Source organism: Aulostomus chinensis, chromosome 24 (assembly GCF_037954235.1).
Source record: "Aulostomus chinensis isolate RoL2024-O1b breed Wild chromosome 24, RoL_Achi_v1.0, whole genome shotgun sequence".
Taxonomy (NCBI): Eukaryota; Metazoa; Chordata; class Actinopteri; order Syngnathiformes; family Aulostomidae; genus Aulostomus; species Aulostomus chinensis.
Window position 1 is genome coordinate 5,671,388 of NC_141343.1, and position 12,532 is coordinate 5,683,919.

General features: G+C 50.8%; 1 protein-coding gene across 2 annotated transcripts in view; it reads left to right on the forward strand.

The window, feature by feature from the left end:
• LOC147238479 (pyruvate carboxylase, mitochondrial-like) overlaps positions 1 to 12,532 on the forward strand; it is a 231,539-nt gene that overhangs the window by 57,269 nt on the left and 161,738 nt on the right. For both annotated transcript variants that reach the window (XM_086197046.1, XM_086197045.1), the window contains exon 11: positions 8,068 to 8,230. In XM_086197046.1, coding sequence (XP_086053172.1) covers positions 8,068 to 8,230 — 163 coding nt within the window. The remainder of the gene's footprint in view (positions 1 to 8,067; positions 8,231 to 12,532) is intronic.

Sequence of the window (12,532 nt, forward strand, 5' to 3'; positions counted from 1 at the left end):
GCCTGTTTCTCTCCCTCTCATATGTCAGCCTTTGGATTAAAGTCTTTATTTAAATGGTTCACCCTACAGTGGAGCTGCTGTGGACCCGATTCATTCTGTAACATTGCTGGTTTCAATCAATTAATGTGTGTGTGTGTGTGTGTGTGTGTGTGTGTGTGTGTGAGGCCATGTTGACAGTACTTTTTGAATTTAAAGGTCCTTCTTAGTGTTATTCTGTTTCATCTTGCTGTTAATTAGTCAGCTGACTGTGAGTAACGTCCAGAGCTCAGGTCCAACAGACCAGCTGAGATCTTGAACTGATTACAAAGAACACTGATGGCGGTATTTCTACTCGTACCAGTTCTACTAGTGTTTGTACTAGTAGAGTTTGTACTACTAGTACCAGGACTATTACTGGTACCAGTACTACTCGTATCAAGACTACTAGTGGTAGGAGGTGTCAGCCTGAGGCTCTGCAGGTCTGCAGCCTCCTCCTCCAGCAGCATCAGTCAAGGATCTGGGAGGTGTACTGCTACTACTGGTGGTGTTTCCACTCGTACCAGTACTACTCGTGGTAGTAGTACTAGTACCAGTACTACTAGTGGTAGGAAGGGTAAGCCTGAGGCTCTGCAGGTCAGGTCCAGTTCGTGACCTGCAGTTGTGAGAAAGGTGGACAGGAGGAGAGAGAAGCCCAATGCATCATGGGAGATCCCCCCCAGTCTGGGCCTATAGCAGCAGAGCTAGGGGGTGGAGCTTACCTGAGCCCCCCAAACTGTCAGCTTCATCAACAAGGAAAGTCTTAAATGCACACGAATTAGTGACAAGCTCAGTCTCTCTCCTGGTTCCGGTGAGTCCACCAGCAGCTGGAGAGCCTCTGGGAACTGTTGGTGCATCCTGATGGGAGGAATGGCAGCCACCCAGCCAGGGAGCGACAAACGTCCGGACTCGTTTGTCTACATGTTACTGGGACAGGATGTGTCTGATCCTGGTGTTCCTGAGAGCGTCACAAAGCTCCTCCCCCATCGCCGGCTGGGCTGTACCAGGTTCGCTTTACACACGTTCTGTTGTCAATGAGGAGGTGGAGGAAGAGAGGGAGAGAGGAAGAGAAGATAGAGGGAGGAGGTAGAGGAAGAGAAGGAGAGGTAGAGAGGAAGAGAAGATAGAGGGAGGGAGGGAGGTAGAGGAAAAGAAGGAGAGGGAGAGAGGAAGAGAAGAGGGAAGTTAGGGAGGTAGAGGAAAAGAAGGAGAGGGGGAGAGGAAGAGAAGATCGAGGGAGGGAGGCAGAGGAAAAGACAGAGAGGGAGAGGAAAAGAAGGAGAGGGAGAGAGGAAGAGAAGATAGAGGGAGGGAGGTAGAGGAAGAGAAGGAGAGGTAGAGAATATCGAGGGAGGGATTCAGAGGGGGGGAGGTACAGGAGAGGGAGCATCTATCAGCTAGAGGTGGGATGCGGGGCTCGGCTGGTCGGGTCTGGGTGGTCCGGTCTCCTGATGGGACAGTGACTCCATCCTGCAGACACTCGGTTGCAGGACCTCCTTCTTGCCCGTTTGGGGGTGTGAGGGTAACATTGATAGAGGTGAGGAGGGGTAAGATGGAGACTTTGATCCTCCTCTTATCTCACCACCCCCCTCCCCCTCCTCACGCCCCTCATCTTTGCCCCCTCTCTCTGTCTCTCTCCCCTTCTCTTTGTTTCTCTCTCTCCATCTTGCTCACCCCCTCTGTCTCTCTCCTTTTCTCTCTCTCTCTCCCTCTCAAACCCTCTGTCTCCCTCTGTCTCCCCCCCCCCGTGTTTACCATTCTCTTTGACTCCGTACTCTTCTCTCGCTCATCCACCTTCTTCATAACAAGGAGAGCAGGAGTTGTTTAAAGGGCTGATAGTGAGAAGGAGGGTGGAGGCCCGCTGAGGAGGAGATCCTGTCAGCCACGGCTCCACCCTCACCACCTCCTCCTTGGTTTTTTGCCCTGAAATATCATTCACACATTCTCTTCAAGGTGCTTCCTGCCCAGTGTATCAGAGAAAACCCGTCTTTCCTGTCGTAGATGTTCTCTCCTCATTCTGTCCTCTCTTCTTGCTTCCCGCTGATAAACTGTCATTAATCCTGCCCCCCGTGTCTGTCTCTGCCGTCGTCTGTTGAGCTGCTGCATAGTTTTGGACTGGCAGCTAAATTGGTGTCAAAATGGCATCCTCATGCCACAGTGATTCAGAGTTCTTATTTCCTGCCTCTCTCATGCTGGCTCCTCATCCCTCTCTCACCTCCCTCCTGCCATTGTTTGCTGTCTAAAACCATCTAATGAAATTCATACAGAGCAAGATGGAGGAAGGAAGGCGCTGCCCTCCCAGCATCCTTTAGCTTCAGAGGGTTTTCTTTCATATTCTCTCCATCCCCATTCAGCTAGTCGGAATTGTGGTTTCCATCCGTCTGTCCTTCACTCTCTCTCTCCCTCCCTCCCTTCCTCCCTCTTCTCCATCTCCCCCCTCTCTCTTTCTCTCTCTCTCTCTCTCTCTTCCTTGGGTTTGCTTATTCATCCTTCTCATTCACTTCTCCTTCCATGTCTGTTTTCCTCTGTTTTGCTACATTTTACTTCCTGGCAGTTCTACTCGGCAGCATGTTGGCACATGCTGTTTCAGTTACCTATTGTGTGTGTGTTTGTGTGTGTGTGTGTGTGTACATTTGGTTGACAATAGTGTGTGTTCTTTTTCACAAAACAAAAAAATACGTTTCAGTTGTGCTCCTTACCACTTGCCCTGCAGCCATCTTGAAAAATATATTTAACAGAGAAGCATTGTGTGTGAAGCGCGCACACACACACACACACACACACATCAGTTGGCAACCTAATGAAGTATTCAATCAAGTGTTCACTTCAAAAGAAATGAATGTTTTGCATTTTTAACCCATGGGGGGGTAAAGAGAAGACAGAAGTGATGAAGTAAACGAGTCCAAGTTATTTGGGAATGCAAAGAAATTTCCATCTTGATGGTGTCTCCTTACAGGTTGGAGCCACCATGACACGGGAAATAGGCTTATATATACAACATAAAGCCTGGAGGATACCGCCTGCAGCTGTTAGCTTAGCATGAAGCCTGGTGGATACCGCCTGCAGCTGTTAGCTTAGCATGAAGCCTGGTGAATTCTGCCTGCAGCTGTTAGCTTAGCACAAAGCCTGGTGAATACTGCCTGCAGCTGTTAGCTTATCATGAAGCCTGGTGGATACTGCCTGCAGCTGTTAGCTTAGCATAAAGCCTGGTGGATACTGCCTGCAGCTGTTAGCTTAGCATAAATCCTGGTGGATACTGCCTGCAGCTGTTAGTTTAGCATAAAGCCTGGTGGATACTGCCTGCAGCTGTTAGCTTAGCATGAAGCCTGGTGGATACCGCCTGCAGCTGTTAGCTTAGCATGAAGCCTGGTGAATTCTGCCTGCAGCTGTTAGCTTAGCACAAAGCCTGGTGAATACTGCCTGCAGCTGTTAGCTTATCATGAAGCCTGGTGGATACTGCCTGCAGCTGTTAGCTTAGCATAAAGCCTGGTGGATACTGTCTGCAGCTGTTAGCTTAGCATAAATCCTGGTGGATACTGCCTGCAGCTGTTAGTTTAGCATAAAGCCTGGTGGATACTGCCTGCAGCTGTTAGCCTAGCATGCTGCTGAGTTGGCTTTGTCCAAAGGGACCAAAGACCAACCAATGTTCCTGTGTGCTCTACTCCCCTTCCTCTTTCCCATTCCCACCTCCTCTTCCTCTTTCATGACTTCAACCTCAATCAGTTGGGGGGGGGGGGCTGCAGCACCATTTCTCCTCCATCTTGCTCTGTATTTACTTCTTCCTCTATCAGGACTTCATCCTCCTCTTCCTCTGCCTCTCCCTCCTCCACTTCCTCTAACAACACTCCCCCCTCTTCCTCCCTTCTCTCGTCTCAAAGGTCTAATCTGCATATTCTCTCTCTCTCTCGCTCTCTCCTCCCCTCCCTCCCTCTCCCTCTCTCCCTCCCTCCCTATCCTGGCTCATCCACCCACACCTTCAGCATCAGCTGGGAATGTGGAGCAGCCATCTTCTCTTTCACTCTCCTTCCTCGCTCAACTCTCAGATTTTTTCATCTGACTGCAGTAACCCTCTCCCTCTACCCCCACCCCCCATCTACACTCCCCTCCCTCCCCCTATACTACCCCATTACTACTACTCCCTCTATACTACGCCTCAATCCTCCTCCCTCTATACTACCCCTCCCTCCATCTTCCCCTCCCTGTCTTCTACACCTGCCTCTATACAACCCCTCTCCCTCTATACTACCCCTCTCCCTAAATCACACCCCCCACACACATATACCCCCCCTCGTCATACCTCTAATTCGCCACAGGAGCCATCAGAGCAGTGAGCTGCAGTGGTTCTGTGCTGGTTCTCTCTGAACCGTCTGTGCTGCTAAATCCTTGAACTCGTCTCTCCCGTTGCCGGAGGTCATGATGTTGGTCCTCACTCACCTTTACTGCAGGTATCTAGGCAGCAATAATTTAACGGCCAAGACCATAATATCATAACACAGAAAACGCTCTGTCAGGTGTTTCCAGGGAGGCTGAAGGTGGTAACACACAAGTGTGGGGGCTAAGATGGCGTCGTCCTTGAACACCAGTCTCCACCATCCGTCTTCACCTCTTAATTCATACAGACATCAACAGCCTCTCGCTCGCTCTGGAGCCCGGTTCTGTTCTGGTCCTGGTCCTAAATCTTTCACCGTCCATGTTAGCAGAAGCCGTGGGGACTGATCAGTCATGTGATGCTCTGGGCTGCTGGCGCGTTGGACGTCTGCCGCGTGTCCCCCTCTAGCCACCTGAGCAGGTACACAGCTGGAGGCGCCCTCTTCTTCCTCGCTGGCACTGTGTGCTGCATCAGCCTCCTAATCGGGGACGAAGGACACGTGTAGCTGCCGGCGCTTTAATTTGTCTGACTCAAATTAGAATACAATGAATTCCATAAAGCCTTCAGGGGCCGTCGAGCTCTGCCTGCTGCTTTCAGACCAGAGGAATTATGCCAAGGGGGGAACCGGGCTGACTTGGCTCATAGGTGTCAGCCAGTAGGAGGACTAAGAGCAGGAGGATGTTCAGTCCCTCACCACTGTCCTACCATCGCATCTGTACCCGCTGCACTGCTGCCATGGAGGTTCTGGGTGCACTTCCCTTTAGTGAACCAGCATATTCCTGAAAACGCAACACCAACATGGCGTCTGTCCAAGTCACCAGCAGATCTGTTGCTGTTGCGTAATCGTCCTTCTGTTCAGCCAGAATGTGACACCAGCTAATTGAGACATGTTGAGACTGAAGACTGCGTCCAAAAAAACAAGCTTGTTTGCGAATGTGTGCACCTTCTGTTGCTTGTGTGTGTGTGTGTGTGTGGGGGGGGGGGGGGTTTGGTCCTCCCTGTGCTCCTCCCTGTGCTCCTCCAGTTAACCACCCATTTCGGGGCAGTTTCCCGCCATGCGTCCTGGAAACAGCAGGCCTCTGGTGCTGCCTGTGAGGTCACTCAGCTGAGCCCACCAACTCTGTTCAGCCTGTCATTTAAATAAATACATACAGATGAGTCTTTCACACTGCACCAAAAACGTGAGTGAACATGGGTGTTGGGTACTCTGAAAGGGTCGACTTGGCTTTTTGACCCTAACCCTAACCCAAGAGCTCCTAACCCTCACCCCAACTCCTAACCCTCTGCCATAAGATCAGTCTCCTGTTGATGTCCCCAGACAACTCTTCACTCCTGTTGTTGTAACAGATTCCATGTGGATAATCTCAGGTGAGTTAATCTCTGCTTGGGAACTCCCACCAACCAGGAACTGTAACATGAACTGCGCCGGTGCGACTGTGTTGATAAACAACCTGGATCGCCATCTTCACATCTTTTTATTGATCATGGCAGCGCACTGGCAAGATCGTGAAGTCGGCGAGCTGCTCGCCATGTGCGGTGAAGAGGAGATCCAGCAGCAGATTTCTGGAACTGTACAGGACACCGAGATTTATGGGAACGTATGGGAGACACGATGCACGTTTACGTGAAATGATGACGTTGTCAGCGCGATGATGTACAAGAGAGAAAAACACAGGCATGCAGCCTCACAGTGGGAGTTCAGACCCGGGTTTTTTGGAAGCTTGAATGCGCCCTGATGCTGAGCAAACGCGGGTCCAAAAACCCGTGTTGACACACGTTTCAGTGTGAAAAGGGTTATATATTGGATACGTATAGGGCGAACATAGCCCCTCATCTGCCTGTGATGACCCTCACACCTCCTCCCTGGGCCCCCATGCTGACTGCTCCCTCCAGTGTCACACCTCCACCCCTCCCCCACCTGTCACCTCCACACTCAGCATCATGCCTGATCATGTAAGAAGACAGCTGAAGAAACTCCACTCAGGCAAGTCTGTGGTCTGGATGGGGTGGTCCCCAGGGTCCTCAAAGCCTGCGCCCCCTAGCTATGTCTCCAGCCTGAGCCTGAGTCTTCAGGGGGTCCCCGTGCTGTGGACGACGTCATGCCTCGTTCCTGTGCCGAAGACGCCGCATCCCGGTGGCTCCAAGGACTACAGACCTGTGGCACTGACGTCACACATCATGAAGACCTTGGAGAGACTCATCCTAGATCAGCTCTGGCCCGCTGTCAGACAGCGACTGGACCCCCTCCAGTTCACCTACCTGCCCAGAGTCAGAGTTGAGGACGCCATCATCTACCTGCTTGACCGTCTCTATGCTCACCTGGACAAGCCTGTGAGCACTGTGAGATCATGTTTTTTGATTTCTCCATTGCACCATCAGGCCGGCTCTACTGGGTGAGAAACTGACAGCGATGCAGCTGGATACCTCCCCCCCCCTCGTGTTCTGGATTGTGGATTACCTGGCAGGCAGACCTAAGTATGTGCACCTACAGCACTGTAGGTCAGACAGGCTCATCTGCAACACTGGGGCCCCCCAGGGGACTGTCCTCTGTCCCCTCCTCTTCACCTTGTACACCACAGACCTCAGCGACTGTACCGAGACCTGCCACCTTAAAAAATTTTCTGATGACTCTGCTGTAGTTGGGTGAAGAGGCTGAGTACAGGGCTGTGGTGGACCACTTGGTCACTTGGTGCGAGCACAACCATCTGCAGCTCAACATGGCAAAGGCCAAGCAGCTGGTGGTGGACATGAGCAGAACTTGGCCTACGGTGTCCCCTGTTTCCATCCATGGGACCAGTGTGGAGATAGTGGAGGACTGCAAGCACTTAGGGGTGGACTTGGACAATAAACTGGACTGGACTAAAAACACAAACGCCCTCTATAGGAAGGGCCAAGCCTCTATTTTCTGAGGCGACTGAGGTCCTTCAACATCTGTCGGACAATGCTGCAGATACTTTCTGAGTCTGTGGCGGCCAGCGCCATCCTCGATGCGGTTGTGTGCTGGGGCAGCAGGGTAAAGGTGACGGACGCCGACAGGTTTAATAAACTTATCCACAAAGCAGCCATGTTGTAGGAGGGGAGCTGGACTCTGACTGCAGTGTCAGAGAGGAGAATGTTGTCCAAGATTAGGACCATTGTGGACAACACTTCCCATCCTCTCTATCACATGCTGGCCAGCAGAAGAAGTACTTTCAGCCAGAGACTCAAACTCCCACGTTGACAACTGAGCGCCACAGGCAATCATTCCTGCCGGTGTCTATCAAACTGTTCACTCCTCCCTCGAAGATACAGCCCATCTTATGGAGTTTCTTTTATCGGTTAAATTGTGGAATACAAATATCCTGTTCAGTGTAAAAATGTAAATATGTACAAAAGATATCTCCTTATATTCTTGATTCTCTATATTTTTCTTTATTATATACTGGAATTCTGATTCTGATACTTATTGACGAATTCGAAGTTTGCAAAAAGAAGCACTCTCTTCTGTGGCCTATTACACTTCACACGCCGGCTCCAACCAGGTCTGACATGGACGTTCCTGATTTTTCCCCTCTGATGCTTCCTTGTCTACCTGCTCTGCTCAGAACTCGCTGAGATGAAGAGTGGAAGAACTGGTCCTACTGGTAGATTCTTAAGGGTCATTACTGCACCATTTCATTCACCTCATGTTTTCTCATCAACAGTGTGGACCTGGTGCATGCACAGCTGCATGTGTGCGAAGGCCGCAGCCTGCCGGAACTGGGCCTGCGACAGGACAAGATCAGGGTTAACGGCTGCGCCATCCAGTGCAGGGTGACCACTGAAGACCCGGCCAGAGGGTTCCAGCCAGACACCGGCAGGATCGAGGTAGGCTGGTCAGAAGCTGCCCTGTTCTAATGTACCATGCATTTGGATGAAAACGTGTTGTACAAGCAGGACTTTGACAGTACTGGTACTTAGTAGATGGAGTGTTGACCCAAAATCAGTGTTTCCTAACTCTGCTGTCAGGTGTGTCACATGGGAGCATTAGGGTGAGGCCTGGTGGGAGCGTGAGGGTGTGTCACATGGGAGCATGAGGGTGAGGCCTGGCGGGAGCGTGAGGGTGAGGCCTGGCGGGAGCGTGAGGGTGTGTCACATGGGAGCATGAGGGTGAGGCCTGGAGGGAGTGTGAGGGTGAGGCCTGGCGGGAGCGTGAGGGTGAGGCCTGGCGGGAGCGTGAGGGTGTGTCACATGGGAGCGTGAGGGTGAGGCCTGGCGGGAGCGTGAGGGTTAGGCCTGGCGGGAGCATGTGGGTTAGGCGCGGCGGGAGCACGAGGGTGAGTATAGATACCATATATGGGACACAAGCATGATGTCATCAGCCAGTCGCTGGGCGATGTTCAGGAGTTCTCAAGTGCAGTGAGGTGCTTGCTGCCTGACACTTTCTCTCCTCGCTTGCTGCCATGACTGCTCAGTGGTCTGATTCTCGTGGTTGTGATGTCACTGACTCTGCTCCAGCAGCTTTCCTATCAAACCAGCTGTTAATATTACGCGCATTTATGTGGCCCCCTCACTTTCAGCGTGTTACCCCCCAGTGAGAGGAGCGCTCGCTGTGCCACCAGCTCCCTCCATCAGCATCCGACTGACTTCCTGCCCGGTCTGATCTCACTTTTGATGTCCCGCCCCCCCGTCATGCAATATGAGTGAACAAAACACAATCGAGAGAGAGGAGCAGGTTGTAGGGATGATGGCTGCATCATTGCTGCAGGTGTAACAGTTGCTACATTTCCTGGAATCCCCTTCTGCGTTGTGATGTGTGAATTAGGGGCCGACACTCTCTTCAACTTTGGACCGGACTTTATTGCCTGTGTTCAGCATGAAAACGCGCTGGTCAGTCACGTAGGCACAGCAGTGCAGCACGGCTCCAGAGTAAAGTTAGTAAGTGTTAGCTTAGCTGAGCAGCTAAGGAAGCTAAGCATCGAGACTCACAGAATTTAACCAATTTGGCACATTGAAGTGAGGGCAGTGCGGTCGCCACCTTCTTAGGTGCAGTCAGACATGGTATCATGACAGCTGTGCTTCATGTAACCTAGGGTGGGAACAATGGTGGGAACAATGGTGGGAACAATCCTCACATACTGGCACTATGCATCCCCCCCCACCCCCTTTTATCCCCTACTATTACACCGGCCTGCGCTCCCCTTCCATGAACCAGTCTACCATCCAGTCCCCCATCAAGCTGGCTTGCTCTCCCTGCCTCCCCTTCCATGAACCAGTCTACCATCCAGTCCCCCATCAAGCTGGCTTGCTCTCCCTGCCTCCCCTTCCATGAACCAGTCTACCATCCAGTCCCCCATCAAGCTGGCTTGCTCTCCCTGCCTCCCCTTCCATGAACCAGTCCACCATCCAGTCCCCCATCAAGCTGGCTTGCTCTCCCTGCCTCCCCTACCAGAAGCTTCCTTCTTCAACTGTTATTAACATTTCCATGTTTCCCACATTCTGCATTGTAAACTGTTTTCTTGTCTGTAACAACATCTACTGCACGTCTGTCCCTCCTGGTGAGGGATCCTCCTCTGCTGCTCACCCTGAGGTTTCTCAGATTTTTCCCTGTTAAAGGTTTTCTATGGAGTTTCTCCTCAGTCGATGTGAGGGTCTGAGGGCAGAGGATGTTGTTCTGATGCCATGAAGCCTGGAGACAAACTGGTGGTGAAAACGGGCTACAAAGAACTGCCTTGCCTTGCTGACGTCACAGTCACTATTTATGTGCTGAGGAGAGACCCGCCAACCAGTGAGGTTTCACAATACTTGAACAATCTAAAATGTGATTGGTTGTGATTGTGTCAAGTGGAATCAACCACAAAACTGCTTTACACAGGGTGGGATGAGGTCAGTGTGTTGTGCTGGTGCAGGGCGGCCAGTGTTCCCCGCCGTGGGTCCACGACTCAAGGCCACATAGTTCATTAGCCTTGACAAGTGATCTTTGAGTCTCTGGGTGCTTCTGAGAGGTGACTGAAAGAACAGAGAACACTACAAACTGTTGAGAACGATTTGTATGCACCAACATGATTTGAATGGTGTCAGTATTGAGTGAGAAGGCGCTGACCGCAGCAGCGCACCGATGCCTGATCATCTGGATCCACATACGAGGGAAAGCAGCAAGAAGAATAACAGAATTTCGATGGCAAACACAAAATAAGCTGTTTGTCTCCGAGCCGAGTGTCGCAGCTCCAGTGAGTTGGGCAGGGGCAGAGATACAGATGTGAAGCAGAGGTGTTGAAACAGAGTTACACCCCCTGTTGTAGCCTGTACTACTGCAGTACATGCAGTTTTCTGTCCCACAACTTAAAAGCCCGCTCAGAGGAGTGGTGTCACCCAGTGTTTAGGTGTCCAGCACAAAGGAGTGGTGAAAGAATGAGAGATATCACCATGGCGCTGATTACAGACAGCAGGACGGTCACAAGCTCTCGGTGTTGTCTTTGTGTAACTATGAAGACGAGGCATGATCTTATGAAGGGTGCAGACATTTGCATACATTTCCAGAACACACAGTTGAACGTTGCACGAGGCTACGTTGAAAATTCTTGTTTCATTTTGTCGACAAGATTCAAAGGTTTTTACAGAGGGGATTTTGGATATCTTTTATCTCTCCATAAATCAGAAAATACTGTCAACAATCAGGCTATGAATAATATATGAGCAAACCCATCTGTAAAACCTGCAGAATATAGATTGGAGTAAAGCTGGAGAGCCATTCCTGGCTCACAAGATGAAAAGAAAACACTCATTTTAAAAACATCTGAGGAAACATGTTTTCCCATCGAAAGTATTAAATCAACACACAAAACTCGTCGCGCTGAACTATTCTTGTGCAGATGACACTCGTAACACACAAGCTATTTAAAGGGACTTTCCCAACTGGGTGGATAGGGACGGCTAACATGCTAACAGGCTCTTAATTATCACGTGAATGTGAAGTGAGCTGTGGGTGTGTCAGCAAATCAACAAGGCTACGTGATGCTGGCAGAAGATGGTGGCGCAGGCACCATTCCATGTGACTCTGCCTCACAGGAGAAGAAGAACCATCGAGGGGTGTGGACAAATGAGTCGGCCGGATTGGTGCTTCGTGGGAACTGGTCAGATGTGTTCAAGGGTCGCTTCCATTTCCTGTTTAAAAAAAAAAAACACCTCAATTGAGCGTTGAAACTTTGGCTAATGTGACTCAAAACATGCATCAGAAATCAGACTGGTAAGGGTTAACCTGACCAGTTTGGGTTAGGATGAACCCCACAAGCCAAATGGATCAGTCCAAGCCTGTGAGGGCCCGTCAGAACAGGTGTGTATCAGCTCAGGTTTTCGTGGTCTCAGAGTGAACGTGCACCTCCGTCCTCAGCACTGTCACTCTCCAGTTCATGCATTCATTCGTCGTGTTGTTCACGGCAACGGTGGCGGTGTGTCTGGGACCAGGAGCTTGAAATCCACAGAGATGATAGGAAGCTTGAAATGGCTTTAAATGCTGTTTTAATGGTACACAAATGCTACACGCTCGATGTGTCTCTAAATATTAATCCAGCTTCATCCAATATTGAGGCGGAGGAAGGAAGAGTGTGCTTTTAATTGGCAGCTGAGTTAGCGAAGAAGCTCTTCAGGGAACAAAACACAGTCTGGTAAAAAGTGGAGGAAGATGTGCATGTGGTGAAAATCATTTTAAATTATCCTGACTAACGAGTGTTTTTAAAGGCTGCATTTAAAGTTACACAGCAGAGGCTTTTGTGCAGGTTTACAGTAGAAATCAGGTGGAACGGCATTAAACTGATGTGACGGCGGGAGGGTGGAGACAGGGAGGGGCCGACCATGACTCCGCAGAGGGCGCTCGACCATGCAGCTCTGATGCAAGTGCAAGTGGGGGAGCTGCGGAGCTGAAACAGACGGCAGTGGGAAAGCCTCTTACATCTGCAGCGTGAGAAGTGGATGGTGAAGACAATTTGGTGAAGCCTGAACTCACGTGACTGCCATGACGCCAGATATGTCGTGGTTCCGCGCAGCAGCAGAGACGTGTGTATCAGGTCAGATCTACATGTGGCGCCTCCCTTGGTGTGCCTCTCCAACTATCAGTCAATCTCTTTACAAAGTGATTGATCTGAGGTGAGGCGCTGCATCAACCCCCCACAGCCGCAGAATGTGTGAACAGGA